General features: G+C 62.7%; 1 protein-coding gene across 1 annotated transcript in view; it reads left to right on the top strand.

Annotated features, from left to right (window-relative positions):
* Positions 1-16,372, top strand: part of LOC118883785 (maestro heat-like repeat family member 5) — a 75,531-nt gene extending 59,159 nt beyond the window's left edge. The window contains 14 exon segments of the mRNA XM_036830929.1: positions 1,111-1,151; positions 1,154-1,269; positions 2,534-2,715; positions 8,274-8,279; positions 8,784-8,921; positions 9,378-9,418; positions 9,421-9,491; positions 10,168-10,311; positions 13,857-14,033; positions 14,617-14,772; positions 15,378-15,500; positions 15,631-15,736; positions 15,947-16,021; positions 16,275-16,372. Of these exon segments, the coding sequence (XP_036686824.1) occupies positions 1,111-1,151; positions 1,154-1,269; positions 2,534-2,715; positions 8,274-8,279; positions 8,784-8,921; positions 9,378-9,418; positions 9,421-9,491; positions 10,168-10,311; positions 13,857-14,033; positions 14,617-14,772; positions 15,378-15,500; positions 15,631-15,736; positions 15,947-16,021; positions 16,275-16,372 (1,474 nt within the window).
* Positions 16,373-18,846: the final 2,474 nt, after the last annotated feature.

Consider the following 18,846-nt stretch of genomic DNA (forward strand, 5'->3'; position numbering starts at 1 on the left):
AGGCCCCACTCCTAGGTGGGTGGTGACCTCACTCTGGAATCTCCCAGAGTCCTCTGAGCCCACTCAGCTAGGGTCAGATGGGACTGGGGTGCCCTCCCCAGCGCTCAAGGGCAGCCCCCCTGGGGTCTCTCTGAAAGCTGGGGGTTGCAGCTCATCAAACCCCCCAACTATGCCCTCCCCGCCCACACCCCATCATTCCAGGGTCCCTCCTGCCCCTCCAGCCCCTTCCACCCAGCACTCAGGCCCAAAGACACCTAGCACAGAAAACAAGAGGGCCGTCATGGCCACTGACACCGGAGAGCCCGGGTGCCCCCTGCCTCCCCCGGTCTCGCAGGGCCGTGCTTCCCCCCAACCAGGCAGTAAGGCTGTGGGACTAGGCAGGCCTGACCTCCTGCGCCATCTCCCGGTTACGAGGCAGGGCCCTGATCAGAGCACATCCTGTCCCCAGTCTTCAGTTTCCTCATGTGCAAAATGGGCACAAGGACACTGAAAAGCTCTGCACATGCCAGTGATGGCCCCTAAGTTGACCCAGGTTGGTGCCAGGGGAGCTGGACCCCAGCAAACCCAGGCTTAGGAGGAAGCAGCCACGGCAGGCTTCCAGGAGGAAGTGACTGTAGGGCGAGCCCTAAAGGCTGAGCGGGAATAGGCCAGGTGAGGAGGCCAGAGGCAGGAGAGGAGGGAAAGCAGGCGGGCACTGGAGGTCAGAGGGCAGGGGTCAGAGGGCGATGGCTTTGGGCACCAGCTGGACTTGTCCTGACAGTACTTGGGAGCCATGGAGGGTGACAGACAGAGTCTGCAGCTGGGGTAAGAGGGGCCTGATAAGAGGGGACACCCAGAAACACGGACCAGGGCCGCTGGCCCAACCTCTGCATCCCCCGGGCCACACTGCTGTCCAGGCCCCGCCCCTCTGCCCCTCCCCCAACCTCAATATGCTCTTATCCACCCCTCACCCACCTGTCCTGCCAGGGTTCAGCTCAGGACCCAGCCTGGCCTCCCCCCCGGCCCCCACTCCAGGCCCCTGAGGCCCTGGGCATGGCGGCCCGCAGCTGGGACCCAGCCTGGCCAGGCCAGAGTTTCAATGCTGCCCTCACGGCCACCCTTTGCCCGCAGCCGTGCCTTCCGGCTGTGGAAGGCCCTGGGGGCCGAGCAGCCGTGAGCTGCCTGGTGCTGGTCGAGCTGCTGGCCTGGGCGCTGGAGCGGCCCCTACGCACCAGGACCAGTGACGGCAGCCCCCGGCCCACGGAGAAGGCCTACCTGCGCTCCATGGCCGTGAGTCTCTGCCAACACCCCCAGACGCTGTCCCCAGCTGCCTTCTTGTGTGCATTCAGCCAGACATGGGTGTGGGGCACCCACCGTGTGCCTGGCCCCGTGGGACGGGGACCCCCATATCCAGGTTTCAGAAGAAACCCACCCTGGCCTGGCAGAGGGGGCCTCCGACGTTGCCCAGCCGGGGACTGACCACACAGGCCCTGGGTCCAGGCCCGGCTCCCCACTTCCTGGTCGAGGGCTCTGGACCACGCCAGCCAGGTTCAGGCACGAGGAAGGGCGTGGAGGGATTCGTGAACCCCTGCCCCCATACTTGGGTTCTGGAGATTGTCCATTCTGGAGGAATCTTAGAGGCTGCCTCTGGTAGCTCCCAACCTCCTGTAGGAACCCCCCCTACCGCCCACCCCCCAGCTTTCTGCACAAGCCCAGGCCCTGCTTGCACAGCCCCAGGAGCAGGGGCTCACTTGCTAACTCGCCACACCTGCCCCTGGGCTGCACTCTGATGGGGCAGCAGCTGCGCCCCAACCCTGTTTTATTCCAGGCTAAGAACCCACCTCCACCCCAAAAGCCCCCTGAGCACCGAGCATGCAGCCGCCCCTCCCCGCTCAGAGCGCCCTGGACAAGCGGCCGCCCCCAGCAGAGGGGTGTGACAGCTGAACCCACGGCGGCAGGAAGCCCCACCCTGTCTCTGGGCCTGGCCGTCCGTCAGCCCTGCTCCTTGATGCCCCCCGTCCCCGGGCCCCCTTCCCTGGGTCCCTCCGCGCCCCAAGCCCCTGCCCTCCCCTTGTCGTTGCTCCGCAGTGCTGGACCCTGACCCTGAGAACGTTCTGTACCAAATACCCCTCTGGGCACGGGAGACCCCGGGGCTGCTATCTGGTAGCTCTGCCTTCTGGGCCACGTGTCCCCTCGACATTCATTCATGGGTACCTGTTGTGTGCCAGGCTCTGTGCTGGGGATACTGTGAGGAGCAAAGCCCACGGGGCTGAGGGGCCCGACACGAGGCAGTGGCAGCGCAGAGGGCAGAGTGGACGGGGCTTGTGGGATGGAGGACCCAGGCCTGCAGGGAGAGCAGCGGGAGAGGGGAGGCATGGAGGGTCCAGAGAGAGAGCCGGGCCCTGGGGGAAGGACATCCCGGGCAAGGACTTGGCTGTGGTCCTGGAGGCTGTGGGCAGGCACAGGGAGGCGTGGTTGGACGTGGGTTTTGTCAGAAGGTTGATCCACAGGCCTGGACCCCAGACCCCTTGAGTGTCCCCTGCTGCCCCGACAGGCCATGAACACGCTGCATGAGCTGCAGTTCGCCCGAGAGTTCAAGAAGGCCGTGCAGGAGGCCTACCCCAAGCTCTTCCTGGCCCTCCTCACCCAGATGCACTACATCTTGGAGCTGAACCTGCCCAAGGAGCCCCAGCCCGGCCAGGAGGCCCAGGAGGCAGCCGTGCCCAGTGCCCGGAGGTAAGGCCCAGACCCCTGGGCAGAGACGGTGTACCGGCTTCCCAGGGCTGAGTGACAGAGCTCCACACCGGGCACCTTAGAGCAGCAGGCGTTTATTCTCGCGCAGCGCCGGAGCCTGGGGGTCTGAAGTCCAGGGTTGGCAGGGCCGTGCTCCTCTGAAACCTGCGGGGGAGGGTCCTTCCTGCCTCCTTGGTGTTCCTTGGCTTGTAGACGCATCACTCCCATTTCTGCCTCCGTCTTCACTGTGTGTTTCTCTGTCTAAATTTCCCTCTTTTTTTTTTTTTTTTTTAAGAGGGAGCAGTGTGTTGTACACAACAAGCACTCTTTGTTTTTTTTTTGGCTGCGTTGGGTCTTCGTTGCTGCATGCGGGCTTTCTCTAGTTGCAGCGAGCAGGGGCTACTCTTTGGTGCGGTGCGCGGGCTTCTCATTGCGGTGGCTTCTCTTGTTGCAGAACACGGGCTCTAGGTACGCGGGCTTCAGTAGTTGTGGCTCACGGGCTTAGCTGCTCCGTAGCATGTGGGATCTTCCTGGACCAGGGCTCGAACCCATGTCCACTGCATTGGCAGGTGGATTATTAACCACTGCACCACCAGGGAAGTCCTTCCCTCTTCTTATAAGGACACCAGTCATGATGAATTAGGGCCACCCTAATGACCTTGTCTTAACTTGATTCCATCTGTAAAGACCTAACTTCCAAATGAGGTCACATTCTCAGGTACCCGGGGTTAGGACTTTGACAGCTTCTGGGGACACAGTTGAATCCCCAACAGACATGATTCCAAACACCAGTTGTGGCCAGCGCAGCAGTCAGCGCGGAGGGTGGGCGTGCGTCACGCTTCCTTGTGACCGCAGGTGCCTGGCAGCAGAGACACCCCATGACAGCTGACACACGGGGACTCCAGGTGCCCACACGGAACACCACATCTTACCCAAGTGTGGTCCTTGCAGGGATTCTGCGAGACAAATGTTGTCTTCCCCCTTTGACGGACGAGGAAACTGAGGCTCAGAGAGGGTCAGAGGCTTCCTCTGAGCCACACAGAATGTCCGTGCGTTGCTGAGCTAGAGCCCATAGAACGGCAGGGGTGCCTGCCCAGCCACCACTCGGCCCCTGCAGGCAGACGCCCTCCGGGTTCCCTTGCACAGGGCGCTGGACCCTGGCACGTTTTCGCTCTGATGCGGTGGACAGCTGTCAGCCTCCCCCCATCCCACTCCTGGCCAGTGTGGACAGGACCCACGTGGGAGGGTCCGCGCCCCGCCGGCTGCACTCGGGCCGTGGCCCGGGCTGGCAGGCTCGCCTTCCCTCTGCACTGGGGCATATCTTGAGAAATCCATTAAGCGAGTCTTTAAAAGCCTCGGGGCGACCTCTTTTCATTTGTTAGTATTATGATGAGCTTCACACAAGCTGTCAGTTTTAACAGCTCTCCCCAAGACACTCACTGAAAAAAACTGTCACTTCTCTCATATTGCTTCTGAATTCGAATGTGCACCAAGTTCCTTTTTTATTCGAATCAACTATGCAAAATGCATGAATCTTCCCTAATAAGCTGTTAAAACGTTCTCCTCCCGGAAACAGGAGGGTTAGGAGAGAGCTATGATGAGCTGCCTGGCCCATCAGCTTCCCTCTCCCGCCCCATGAGGTCCAGCCTCCCCTGCTCCCATGACCACCCCCCACTGCCCTCCACCCCTCAGTCAGATCAGGCCTCGCCTGTGCTCGGAACCCTCCTGCTTCCTCCCCCTTTAGCTCTGAGAAGGGCCCAGCCCTTCCAGAGGCCCACTGGTCCTTCCTCATCTGGGTGCCCGTCTCCTCCAGGACCTCAGCTCCCGCCACACGCCCCCACCACCCAGGCACACCCTCTGCTCCAGCCTCAGCATCTTCCTGCCGTTTCTCAAACCCAGCACACTCCTGCCTCAGGGCCTTTGCAGCTGCTGCGCCCTCTTCCCGGGATGCTCTTCCCCCAGTAGCCTCACCTCCTGTGGTCTCCCAACCATCTTCTCTAAAATAGCAGCCCTCCTCCCTCCCTGCTGTGTTCTCCCCCAGCCCATCTCCAGCTACAGCTGTCATCTGTGCCCCGTATAATGGGGGCTCCGGGGAGCAGGGACATATGTCTGTCTCACACAGGGCTCCCGCAGAGAGCAGGATGGCTGTCACCTCTCTGGGAGCACCAGGGGCCCTTCTGCTCAGGCTCAGCTGTGTCAAGATGCTCCAGCAGCCTCAGCCCTCCCCCCTCCCACCTCGCAGGTCCTGGCTTTTCTCTGGGCAGGTCCTCCCGGAAGAGAAGGGCGGGGCCCCAGCAACCACAGGACAGACTCCCACCCTGGGCATGTCCATTGGCTCTAATTGGCCCAGCTTAGCTCACAGGCCCACCCCTGAACCAACTGCCTTGGCCACAGGGGCATGTGGGGCTCTGACTGACCAGGTCTGTCTCCCACACCTTCCCTGGAGCTGGGATGGGACCTGGGCCCCCTCCCCAGAGGACAACTGTGACTCTGATGCCACCCCAAGGGGCCCGAGAGCACAGCAGGCCAATCGGCAGTGATGTTTGCCAGCCATCAAGGACAGTGAGGAGGTCAGCAGCCGCTCCCGGGCCTCAGAGGGCAGCACCATCCAGGCGCATCACTGTGGTCCCAGGTCTGACACTAGGTGGATGCGGTGGTACCGTCAAGGGGGACGGGGGCCGAAGAGGGATCTGGGCACTCACTACCGAGAGGCCCACTGTCTCGTGGGTGCCCCCGGCAGCATGGGGGTGGCACGGAACACCTGTGGCAGCCACGCAAGGCTCAAGGCAGAGTCAGACAAGTCCTGGGCCTCTGAGGTTCCTGACGTCCTGCTAAGCTGTGCTGGCCCCTGGAACCAACAAGTGAGGGTTTGGCAGGGCTTCCTGCCAGGGAAGGAGCAAGCGTGGATGGCCCTGCCTGTGGGACTCTCCCTTTCCTTTGCATCTCTGATGAACAAAACCCCTTTCTTTTAGAGACATTTCCTGCTTTGGTTGGTCCTCAGCCAGGTCCTCCTCAAGGCAATGTCCACCCTACCCAACAAAGGACTTCTCATTCCTCTTGTTTCATCCATTATGGGCTGAATCTCTTTAACTCTAATGGGACATCTCATTTCTCTTCATTTCAAAGACACTCCCTTCATCCACTTATAGGTATAATCCAACATATTTTCCTTCTTGCCCTGGCTGCCAGGAAGCTCACATATAAAATTAATGTTCAGTCATCTCTCACTGTGGCACAGGGGTGCTTCCTTTTGTTTCTCACTTCCTGATTAGTCCTCTTTTCAACTTAAAGCTTTAAGTTTAATTTAAAGCTCTTTTATTTAAAACACTGTTCGTGGTCCTGGGTTTTGGCAGTCGACAAGGAACAAATAAGCAGTTAATAATGATATGCTGTTTGGGGCCTGGATCTGAGATCTAAGATCTCCTCCTAACCCCACTGTGAGCACTCTGAGCTGGCCTCTCCATCTCACAGTCTTGGTTTCTTCTTCTGTGCGATGGGGTTGGCCCCTCCCCAGGTGTTGTGCGGGTCAGGCACCGTAGAGGACTGGGTAGCCTCTATGCTAGGGTGACCCTGTGCAAGTGACCAACACTCGGGGCCTCAGTTAAGGGTTAGATCATGACCCCAGCCCAAACGTCTTCTGTTCGATTTGCCCAGTTGGGGTGCCGTGGTCTCAGGCCCAAGGACCTCCTGATTCCTCGGACCCATGGGGGTTGTGACTTCCCAGGGGTTGAGCAGGGATTCCTGAGCAGGAAGGGACAGACGGGAAGGTTGGTGCTCTGCCCCAGTCTGGAGTCCCCACGGCCCTGCTCGGACCTGCCTCCTTCCCTGGCCCCTGGCCTCAGCCTCGGCCCCTCTTCCACTCCGTGCTCCCCACAGCTCTTGGTCGAAAAGAGGAGAGAAAGGACTAACGGATTATTTATTATTTGGTCGATACTTGCTAAGTGTACTGTGTGTCCTGCTCTTGTTATTTAATGAATACGGATGGCGCTTGCTGTGTCACAGGCCACGCTCAGTCACCAGAGAGGCATGCCTGCACTCAGGAGCTCAGCCCCGTGGAAATGCAGATGGGGTCAAGTGACAGCCTGGTGATGCATGACACACCCTGGAGAGTGCCCTGAAGGAGAGGCACAGCCTCTGCAAAGGATGACCTTGGGGGGCGCCCCCTGCATGTGGGTCCCTGAGGACCCGGCCTCTGAGCACAGACCTGAATGATGGTTAGAGCTCACTGGGTGGGGAAAGGAGGGCAGAGAGCCTTCCAGGCGGGGGGACCCCAAAGACGAAGGGGCAGGAAGGAGGTGACCGCACGGCTCAGCCCCAGAGCAGCGGGGAGCTACAGGGGGCTCCGTGCCGCGGAAATGACAGTCTCCGGTCGGCACTGGGGCGACGTACAAAGATGAGGAGACAGAGCCGCCTCCTGCAGCTCACGTCAGATGGGGGGACACCAGGTGGAAAGGAAAGGAGGGCGCTCCATTCCCTCTTCCCCCCGGGACAACAGCGGTCCGTGTCCCGTGGCACTGATGCATAGGAAGCCCTAGCTCTGTGTGAACCCCGCAGGCTCCCTGCACCTCTGCATCCTGCCCTCCAGCCCTCCCTCATCTCCAAAGTCGCTCTGCCCCAGGCATCCCTGGGGTGAGGCTGAAGGAGGGCACGACGTCACCCCAGGAGGAAGGGAGGGGAGTCCTGCATGGCCGGGCTCGGACCCGAGGGCCTCCGTCTTCTGTCGGTCAAGGAGCGGCATGGATTTCAGGCAACATGGGTCCCTGTGCATTGCCGGGGGTCCTGGGCTGGGGGTGGTCTTAGGCTTTAGGGCCCCACAAGTGATGCTGTTCACCCCGAGAGTCAGCAAGGGAGTCCCCAGAATGCCCAAATCAGCCAAACGCCATCTTTCCAGAAGCCCTGGTGTGGTGCAGGGACACGGCAACCTTGAGAGGCGATGCCCAACGTGCCCCAGGACCAGAAGCTTCTGAGACCCATCACAGAGCAGACAAAATGCCACTGTGCCCAGAGTCGCCTTCTCCTGAAACCGGCGTCACTCTGGCTGAGACCAGTGACCTGGAAAACGCAGCCTCTTTTTAGTGGCACGGCTTGGGGGCAAGATGACAGGCCAGCTGACATTTGAGTCGGCCCCACCGGGGACTTTCACGGAGTGGCATTTCATCCCTTCACATTTGGTTTTGCAAATCTGATCAGAGTTGTGCCTGGTCCAAGCTGACAGCCTCACTCTGGGGGCGCTCACACGTCCAGGTGACGCCAGCAGGCGCGGGGTGGCTGGGCAGGGAGACGGGCCACCGAGCTATTCCCGGGCCCTCCGCCCGTGCGCTGCCTGCAGGGCCCGGGGCAGCCCAGAGCCCGTGGCTCGACACCACTGTGCAGGTCTGGAGCCCGCGGCCTGGCCGCGCTTTGCTTCTGCGGCCCCTGGCCAGGCTGTGTGACCCGGACGGGGCTCGGGCAGCGCGGTCCCTGACCCGCACCCCGTCCCGCCGTGCTCCGGGGCCGGCTCTCTTTCTTGAGTCCACGCGAGCACGCGGCCGGTGGACCTGGTTTCCCCGCGTCCTCAGGAGCTGCACGTGGACCCTCCTCCGGGCCCCCATGACACACACCCCCGCTGTCCTCCTCCCCTGCCGGGGCCCCTCTGCATTCTCAGCCCCACGTTTAAACGGCACTGCCCATCAAGGCTCCTCTGGGACCCCCTCCACCCTGCAACTGGGGAAACCACCTGTCCCCGGTGCCTCCTAGCTCTCTCTCTCCAGCCCTGTCCCCTCAGCCCCAGCCCTGGAAAACCAGCTGTGGGCACCTCACACTGACCACGTGCCAAACCTGTCTCGAGCTTCCCCCTGGACCCGCCCCTCCCAAGAGGCCCCCTCCAGTCTCCTGCTCCGCAACCGGGCCCGCCCCCATCCTGCGCCCCGACATCTCTGTTGAAGGCGGCCGGGAACAAGCTGCCCCCGGGAGGCCCCAGTGCTGCCGGGCCCTGAGTGCAGGCGGGAACCACAAGGCACCTTTCCACCCGCGGCGGCTGGGCACCCTCCCCAGGGGCGCGGCTGGCCGGGGACCCCTCTGCTCTGCCGCAGCACGTCGCTGGGGGCACCGCAGGGCCTGCTGCCCGCCGCCGGACACTGGCAGGACTTCGCCCACCTGGAGCTGCAGGGAGCCTGGGACCTCTTCGCCGCCACCCACACCGACCCGCAGGGCGTGGGCCTCCCCGCCAGGTAAGGGCGGGGCTGGGCCAGGGGAAGGGGACTGCCCGGGTCACCCCTGCCCAGAAGGAGGCTGTGGACTGCCGTACCTCCAGGGCCTGCCTGCGAGCACAGCCCCACGGACTCACGCGTGTGCACGCAGGGCACGGAAAGCACGGGCGCCCCGCCCCCGTCTCACGCGCACACTCTGGAAGCCTAGGATGCAGGCGTCTTCCCCCCGGCCTGAGGCCTCCTAGGGGACAAGGGCCAAGTCTGCTCCCCTGTCCATCCCATGCTCAGCCCGGGCCTGGCAGCCAGTGGGCGGCCAGTGGGTGCAAAGGGAGCAGGAAACGGTCGAAGAGAGATGTGCCCACCCACGCTCAGCAACACCTCTGGCCACCTGGCCCCTGGGTTGGGTTGTGTGGGTCACGGGACACAGGGCTGCGTCCGCAAGCCCAAGCCCTGCCCCTGCCCTTCGCCTGCGCCCAGGGCCACGGTGCAGAACCGCTGCAAGCAAGTCAAGGCGCTGATCATCAGCTGCTACCCCACCTGCGGAGCCAGGAGGAGCGGGGGAGGAAGGCAGCCATCACCATCCTCACGGGGGCCTGGGTGCGGGGAGGGGGCCCCTCAGAGACAGCCTGAGCCCCCTCGTCCGGCTGCCTCAGCCGCCGCCAGAACCACACCAGGACCCCACTTGCCCAACAAACCCCTCACACCCCTCCTTCCCGCCTCCAGCTCCTTGGGGCCCGCGGTCGGGGGCTTCTGGCTGGGTCCGCACCTCCCAGGCCCCCCTCAGCCTGCAGCCTGGGGGGACTGTCTTTCCACCCACCCCCCTCCCTGATGACTCAAGGTCCCACCCCTGGGACCGTGAAGCCAAAAGGGCAGTGAAAGAGTAGAAAGAGACCCCAATCAAAGCCTGGTGCTTCTCCCCACCCCACCGCGCTAGAGGAATGTCTGGGCCTCCTTCCACGAGGCTTTGTCCCCAAGTGCCCCACGAGCCAGGCTGTTGATGTATGTTGCTCCCAGCCTCGCTGTGTGACCTCAGACAAGGCCCTTTCCCCCTCTGGGCCTCAGTCTCCCCAGCTATACATTGAAGGATCGAACCAGCTTGGAGGTGGGTTTCAAATACTCATTAACCAGGATACCCGGAGGGAGCAGGCCAGCCACCCTCCCCACACCGCCTGCCAGGCCCTGGTCCTACAGCCCTGCTCCCAGACACCGACGAGGGCCCCTAGGAGAGGGTGCCAGGACTGACCCGCCTGCCCCAGGGGCCACCCAGTTCCTCTACAGCCCTGCCCTGCTGGAGGTGCTCCCCAAACAGGCCGCCCTGACCATGCTGGCCCGAAGCCTCAGGGACCCCAGCCCCGAGGTCCGCGTGCTGAGACTCCAGGGCCTGGGAAACATCCTCTTCCACCCAGAGAAGGTAAGAGGGTGAGGGGAGCCGTGGCTGGAGCAACCCCCAGAGCGGCCGGGTGTGCGGGGTGCAGACAAGGCCCACTGGGTTGGAATCCCGGCTCTAGGGACACAGAATCACCTCTCTGGGGCTCGGTTTCCTCACTTGCAGAATGGCGCTGGTGATGGCCTCTTGGCAGGGCTGCGGGAGGGGTGCAGTGTCTCCTCCCGAAGGACGTTGTCTCCACCACGCCCGGGGATAGGCGGACGCTCCTGCAGACCTCCAGGCACCTAGGAGGAGCCCACCAGGTGGCACACCAAGGCTGGCCCGCAGACAGGAGCCTCCCCTGAGAATCTTATGGGCGGGTCCCCCCGTCATTGCAGACTCAGCTTCACTCCCTCCCGATTCCACCCATCACCGTGACAACCCACATCCCGTAATGAATGAACAGCTGGAGCATTGCCAAAGAGGCAGAAGGGAAGGCCCGCAATGCTGCCTTTGGGGGATCTGGCCGTTCCGTCTACAGCCCCCCAGCTCATCCATCTACCTACCCACTCATCCATTCATAAAGTCAGCCATTCATCCCTCCATCCCTCCATCCATCCATCCACCCATCCTCTTGTTCCTTGGGTCCTTCATTTATGAGTCATTCTTTTATTATTTCTTTCATTCATTCATTTCACTCAATCAGTTATTCACATTTGCTCTCTCACTCATTCATTCATTCTGTCAGTGGTCAGCCACCCAGACACCTGTCCCCAGGTGTTCTCCCCGACAGGCAATCAGTAGGAAGTGTCCATGTGCTTTCTCTCTACCCCGCACTGAGTGTGGACCTGCAGGAACAGAGAAGACAGAGCAGAGGGGCTACCAGACCAGGACAGCCAGGGCTAGGGAAGGTGGATGGTTCCCAAGGGGGGGGTCCAACCACAGCAGGGCTGGGGGAAACAACACACCCTGAGCCCCCCAGCCAGGGAGGCCTGCTTCTGTGGGGACACGTTGAACTGGGCAGGGATGGAGCGGGCCCCAGGGCTGAGGGAGGGGCCGCGGTCGCTGCCCTGGACGCCAGAGAGGCACCCTCTGCTGGGGCCCATGAGAACAAATGGCCCCGCAGGACTGTCCACTTCTGTCTACCGTCAAACACAAATCGCACTAACTGGGTGCCGGTGTGTGCACTGGGAGACCGGAGAGCAGCTACGTGCAAAAGACCCAAACCGACCGCGTACACACAGTAGAAGTGCATCTCTCTCCTGCCGCTGTGGCTGTCCTGCTCTGCACTCCCCAGGGGAGCACGGTCCTCGTTTGCTGTGCTCCATTCTGGGTGCTGCCCTCCTCTGCAGGGCCTGGGCGGCCACCACCATGCCCACTCCAGCCAGCAGGCACACCCTGCCCCTTGAGGCACGACCTGCAAGTTGATCACTCACTTCTGCTCCAGTGGTCACGCGAGGAGGCCGGGGAAGTCCATCCCTGCCACAGAGGGGTCCTCTTGCCAGGGAACAAGGGGCCAGCTCGGCAGGCGGAAGGAGGGCCCCCTCCACCGATCCCCCTGCTCACCTCGGGGGAGGGGATCCAGACAACCAGGCTAAAAACTACTTGACAGTCATGGGACGATCGCACTGAAAATCCGGATGCTGTTTTCAGGACTGGCGCCCGGCCACTTTTGTCCTTGTTAGAAATTGTATTTTGCTTTTAGAAGATGCTACCAATGTAATGCCTACATATTAATGAAATAATTCAACTGGAAACGCTGCAAGTGTAGCCGTCGAAGGAAGGCAGACACGCTCCAGGTAGCGTCCCTCCCACCCACAGCTGACCTGAAACCATTCCCGTCCAGGCCACCTGTGACCTCCCCGCAGTGGACCCGTCAGCACACGTGACTGGGTGACCTTTCCGTCCACTTGGCCCCAGGACCCCTCCCTCACGTCGAAGGTGGTGCCTTGTCATCTTCACTGGTTCTTCTCCTGTTCTTGCACCCTTTCCCGCCATTCTCCTTGGTCTACACTTGTTCCCTTGGTGGTCTCTTCCAATCTTTACGTACCACCTATTGGCCAATTGCTCCCACACTTGTATCCCAATCGCGGACCTGAACTCCAGCCTCGACCCTCAAACTGCTTGGATTCTAGCAGCATCTCAAACCCAACGTGTGCACAGCGAACCCCTCACCCCAAACAGCTCCCCCTGCAGCCCCCATCTCAGGTGATGGGGGCTCCACCCGTCCAGTTGCTCCAGCCCCAAACAGTAAGGTCGTTCAGCCGATCAACAAACACCCAGGTGTGCTCCTGCCTCAGGGCCTTTGCACTTGCTGCTCCTTCTGCTGGCAAGCTCTTCCAGCACCTCTTTGTAAGAATTTGCTCAGCTCTCACCTTCTCAGTAACAAATGCTCTGATCCTACTTAAAAGTAAAACTTTAGGGACTTCCCTGGTGGTCCATTGGTTAAGAATCTGCCTTTCAATACAGGGGGCACGGCTTCGATCCCTGGTCGGGGATCTAAGATCCCACATGCCGTGCAGCACAGCCAATAAATAAATAAATAAATAAAATAATTTTTAAAAAACCTTCATAACCACCACTTCTGCTGGTACCTCCACCCCAGTCGGTCCCAGCCCTGCCCTGCTGTATCATACCACTCGTCACTGACTGACACACGCCATGTTGTATGTTTAACTTTGGGTCCTTCTCCAGTCCACTGCCAGACCTGGGTCCCAGCACCCTGGCTGCACCCAGTTGGTGCTCAGAAAGTGTTTGTCACTGAAATGAATTTAATACTGTAAAACTAAACACAGCTTAGGAAGCCAATGAAGTTGCCTAAAACTTGCTGAAAAGTTGTAAAATCAGCCTAGTTTGCACAAGTCATTGATAAGGGGCTTGATGGTGGGAAACATCCATTTGCTGACATGTCACTTTCTGACATGTACATCCAGACAGTTCATGAGCACACTGCACACAAGAGGAGCAGAAAGAATTGGCCGAAAGTGAGCTTAGTTTTTTCTTTTAAAGTAATGTAAAAAAGGGAAATGGTCATTGCAGCATAGAAGGTCTGGAGCCACCACTGGTGCACCCACCTCCCCATGATGTGATTCGCCGCGACCTCAGTGTGTGCCCACCTGACCAAATTTGTCTCCTCCAGCCCCCCAGGCCCTCTCTGACCCATGGGGAGGCCAGGAATGGGGGTAAAGGCAGGGTGGGGCAGAGGAAGGGAAGGGTGGTCTCCAGGACTTGGTGGGGGCCCTCTGGCCAGCATGGGGACAGACAGGAAGGACCTGGGAGCCAACTAGCACGGGGCTAATGCTCCCCTCACCCCAGGAGGACCCCCAGTGGCTCAGGGAGGAGAAGCCTGTCTGCAGTCTGTCCACAGCTCCGAGTGGACAGACCAGGGCTCGGAGCTCATTTCCCTCATGGGCAGAGCCAGGGCGGGATCCAGCAGGGTGTGGGGGACAGTGCAGGTGCCCAGGCCTGGATGGGGGTCTGGGAAGGGCAGAGTCTGAGTTGGTTCTGGGTCTACCCGGCAGGGCTGGGGTGCAGGGGGTGCAGAGGCAGGTGTCCCAGCACCCTCGGCCCACCGGCCCCACCTCCCCCAGGGACACCTGCTCCGTGGACTGCCGCCGCCCTTCCTCGACGGCTTCTTCCACAGCAGCGAGCCGGTGGTGGTGCGCGTCATGGGCCCCGTGTCGGACGTGCTGCACCGCCTGGGCGCACACAGCACAGAGGCCCAGAGCCTTGGCATCGCCATCAACGCCCGCTCCTTCTCCGACGACGTGAGTGCGCCCAGGAAGGGGCGAGCGCCCCCATCTCGTGGCCCTCCTGTGCCTCCCCCGCTCCCTTCCTCGAAGGCGGGGAGGATCCCAGGCCACGGTCCAGCTGGGGCGGGGAGGTGGAGGTCCAGGGCAGCTCCCTGGGTGTGCACCGGCGCAAGTGGACCAGCCGGGAGGCCACCAGGTGGCGCTCGCCCTTCTCCATGGGGCTGAACTAGCGCCGACATCCATTCTCTCCAACCCCACCTGTCCTCACCTTCCTGACCTGTCAGCACGTTTGCAATGGCAGATTTTCCTTCACTGGGAAATTAGAGGGATAAGCCCCGCCCCCCAGCTGCATTCATGACACTCGGGTTGTCAGGATGTGACTGTGAGCATGAGAGAGAAATGATTTCAGGTCCTTGAGGATGGCCTGTGACCCTCCCCAGGAGCCCTGTCTGAGGGGGAAGGCAGAGCCCTGTCCCTGAGAGCCCTGAGCCCAGGTGAAAGGGTCCCACTGAGGGGACTGAGCCCCATCCCCACCACGGAGTGGAGGGTCAGGACCCCCAGGCAGGATTGGCTCTGGCCCTGAGCCTCTGCCTTGCAGGAGCGGGATGGAATCCGGGCAGCGGCCATGGCACTGTCCGGGGAGCCGGTGGCGTCAATGACAGGCAGAAAGCAAAGTGGCCTGAGAACCCAGGTGCACCAGAGCATGGTGGCCCTGCTCCTGCACCTGAAGGACAGCTGCCGGGCCGTCGTCACGGTCATTGCCTCCCGATGGGCCTTCGCCTTGGCGGGCGGGGCTGGGGACCCACGGGTGGCTGGGGGCTGGGGGTCTGCAGATGGCAGGGGGTGCTCCCTGGGGCAGCAGGTTTGGCCCCCTCCTTGGTTTCCCTGCCCCTCCCCATGTGCACACACGTGCACTCACACACGTGCACTCACACACACGTGCAAACACGTGGCCGTGCCATCTGTGGGCAGGACACTGTCTGCCCTGCTCACTGCTGTGTCCCCAGCGCCTGGCCTGTAGTCGGGGCTCAGGTTGCTCGTTGAACTTGCTGAGATATGGGCTGAGCCCTACTGTGTGCCAGCCCGTGCCCCACGCCAGGCCATTAAGACGCAGCTCAGCCTTCCTGGAGCTCCCAGCGGCCAGGGAGATGGATAATAAGCGGCCGGTTTCCCAGCCGATGGGGGCCGAGTACTGCCTTCGGTGGAGCGGGGCCTGGTGCCGCGGCCAGGGCGGTGGGTGGGCTGAGCGCAGCCTCACAGGCAGCGGGAAGGAGCCGAGGAGCCCAGGAGGGGCCGCGCCCGCGCTGCGGCTTCCTCAGACCCCACCCCAGCCCGGGCCCTCCCCTGCGGTCCCCACAGCAGGCCAAGCTCGCCTTCCACCGCGGCTCAGTGCTGCCCCGATGGCGGCGGCGGCGCACCCTCTCCTGCACGCCGGCCTGGGAGGCGAGCCTCAGCGCCCGCCACGTCCCCCGGAGCCGCCTGGTTAGGGGCCGCAGCGGGGGGCGGGAGGGGAGGGGGGCCGGGAGCCGGGCTCCCCGGGGCTGGGGCTCCGGTCCGTGCTCTGTGCGGGCCCAGCCCTCTGGCCCCAGCGAGTGACGGGCGTGCTCCCCAGATGAGCCACAGCCAGGAGGGTCTCAGCATCCACTTGGCACAGGCCCCCAGCTACCTGCACAGCCGCCGTCGTCACATCAAGACCTGGGCATGGGTGCTCTTCATGGGTGAGCGGGGGCCGGGCTCGGGGACCCCCGGGCCTGCCCCGCCTGAGCACCCTGAGCCTCACCCGCCCAGCGCCTGCCACGCCACTGCAGCTGGAGCTCGAGGGCCACTGGCAAGAGGAAAGGTGGTGGGGTGGGCGGGGGGGCCTCGGAGGGTCAGGAGCGGGTCCGAGCCCCCGTCCACCGGCCAGCGTGCTCCTCGTTGTCACGCAGGTTATACCACCTGCCACCACCCCCAGGCCGTGTCCCAGATGGTCAAGGACATGGACACGAAGCTGCTGTTCTGCAGTTAAGTGGCCCCAGCCCGTCCACACCCGCACCCGTGTCGCAGGGAGGGTGGACCCCCAAACACGCGGGGCTGAGAGGGGGTGGGAGTGGGGAAGGGGAGCACCCAGGCCTGGAAGGCCCAGGAGGTGGGGTCTGGGTGCCAACCTGCCCCCCCGCACCCCAGGTGGGAATGAGGGCGCTACCCTGTCAGGGCGGGGCTGTGGGCAGACGGGACCGTAGGGGGCACCTCTGACTTGTCTCTCCTCTCCTGGAGCTTTTGAGGATCTTAAGAATGACCCAGAGCCCGGCATCCAAGAACTTGCCACCAGGCAGTCCTCCTTCCTTCAGCAGATGGCAGCCAGACCGCGGTGACCTCCAGCCGTCCTCCCTCACCTTCCTCCTCACCCACCCCCAGCCCCGTGCTCACCGTGTCAGGCAGCCCTGCCCTGTCCACACAGAGCTTGGTTGCATAACATTTTTCCATTTGAAAGAAAGATCTAGATTCAACAAAGATGCGTCACACCTGTACGCTCCCCGCCCACCATTCCGTGGGTCCCCAGGGGAACCAGGCAAGCCCCAGGAGACACTGGCAGGCCTGCGGGAGGGCAGAGAGACCGTGTCCCCCAGAGACAAACTGGGAAGTCTGTGCAGCGCCCTGCAAGTGACAGCCCCTCCCCTCATGGAGATCAGGTGGGCTCCCCTTGGCCAGAGCCCAAGCCATGGCCTGCCAGTGTCCTGGGCGCTGGGAGGGCACTCCCAGGGCAGCCCTGGCCCTCGGGGCTCACGGCTGAGTGGAGCCATTCACCAAGGCACTCCGACGGCATTCAGTTTGTCTCCAGCTTAGAGCTCCATAGTCACGGGGGTGCTGACAGTGGGCAAGAGGCCCCTTGGCTGGTCTCCCTCAGCCCAGGGGACTCAATGTCTCCCTCCACCCCCATCTCTAGCCTCCTGAGTCCAGTCAGGGCTGGCAGCCGGGGTTGGCAGTGGAACCAGGCTGGCCCAGAGTCAGACCTTCCTGGTGGGCCTGGCCCATCCTGGATGAGCTGTGTGGCCTGAGGCGAGGGTCTCAGCTCTGAGCCTCAGCTGTCCCATCTGTAAAATGGGTAGTAAGACCTTCCTCCAAGACCCCTTGGAGGGCTGAGTCTAGAAGGGGTCCCCTGACTCCCAGGGAGCCCCTGGAGACCCACCTGACCTTCAGGAGGTCCTTCCCCTCCCTGCCTTGGTTTTTCCACTTGTGCAATGGGCAGGTGGGCCCTTTCCCTGCCTGTGAGACCCTCCCTTGCCTGAGTCCTCCCTAGGGCCTCCCCCCAGGTGTCTCTCTCGGGACCCCAGCCGGCCACCCTCCAACAGGAGGTCCAGCCCAGCCCAGCCTGCCCCCCGCCTTCCCCCCCCACCCCGCCCCGTGCCCTCCCTGACCCTCCCCACTCCACCCAGGCAGAGATTCCACCCGGAGCGCCTTGCCCACATCCCCAGCCTCGGCACCTCCACAAGCCCCATCCCTCGAGGGCCTGCCAAACAAGGCTCCCTGCCCCTCGGTCAGCCCCTCCTGAGGCCAGGCACCCCCCCCTACCCGGCTCACCACGCCCCTTAGACTGTGAGCCCCTCGGGGCAGGGATGGGGCTGCACAGGGCTGGCACCCAGGAGACCCCAAAACTTGGATGGTGGGTTGAAAAAATACAGCAACTTCATGGAAACGCCCCAGATTCACTTGTGTTCTTGGGTGTGTTTGGGGAAAGGAGGAAATAACTCTCGGTAGGGCTGGCGGCCCCTCTCCACCCGGGAGCCCCGTCTCCCCGTCTGTGCACCTCTGAACAGGGCATCTGAGGAGGAGCTCTGGGTGGGTTTGCCTTTTCACGACTCTCCATCTTGTCCACGGACCTCCGTGGGTGCCCCCCCCTCCTCCACTGCAACCCCCTGCCTGGGGGGGAGGGGTGCACTCCTTCAGGACCAAGAGGCCTGAGGGGGAGGATCCCCTCAGCCCAGCTGGTGGGTGGGAGTGCCATCTCTCCTGAAACGGGGCGGGGGGGGTCTTCCTGGTTTCACCCAGCACTTGCCCCCTGGCCACCTCCGGGCAGTGGGCAGGCAGGCCTCCCGCACATCCCTCCACCCGGTCCCAGTTCACCCTCCCTCTGGGAAGTCTGGTTTAGTAAAAGCTTAGAGCTGGGTGGGCCTGGCCCCAACAGGTTCCTGGAGCCGACGGTGACTGGGCAAGCCCCCAGGAGAACCGAGACAGGAGAAGTCTCAAGTGGAGGGAGCCCGGTCCTTGCCAGCAGGGCGGGGGGCTCTAGACCCGGGCTCACGGGAGGTGCCCCATGAACCGTACCAGCGGCAACAGTTCACTGCCAGGCCGGCCACAGCAGACCAGGGGCGGGGAGACAGGGCCTGTGAGCTGGTGGGTGGGCCACCATCCCACCTGGGGAAGGCGCAGAGCTGAGAGCTGCACACGGGGAGGCTGGGAGCAGGGCAACCCATGCCCCCAGGCAGACCCTGCCCCGCCCACACACACTCTGACCTATCACGGCAGACGCCGTCGGCCACCATCACCCGCTCCCTGCTCCGGGCCTCTAAGGGCACCTGGTGGGGGCAGGGCAGGGCAGCCACCCCACTGGACACAAGCCCCACGGAATTACCAAGGGACCCACCCTGTGCTGCACAGGTGCAACGCTGGTGACCCGGCCCTGAAACAGCACCATGGCAACCGGGCGGAGCCCGCTCAGGCCACAGCCCGCTCAGGCCACAGCCCTTGTTCTATCTGGGATGGTTCCTGCCCCTAAGCCAGGGAGCGCAGGGACCCGGCGTGGACGCCAGGGGGCGCCCCAGCACAGCCGGCCGGAGGGGCTGCCGGC

The sequence above is a fragment of the Balaenoptera musculus genome, chromosome 17 (genome assembly GCF_009873245.2).
Source record: "Balaenoptera musculus isolate JJ_BM4_2016_0621 chromosome 17, mBalMus1.pri.v3, whole genome shotgun sequence".
Lineage (NCBI taxonomy): Eukaryota > Metazoa > Chordata > Mammalia > Artiodactyla > Balaenopteridae > Balaenoptera > Balaenoptera musculus.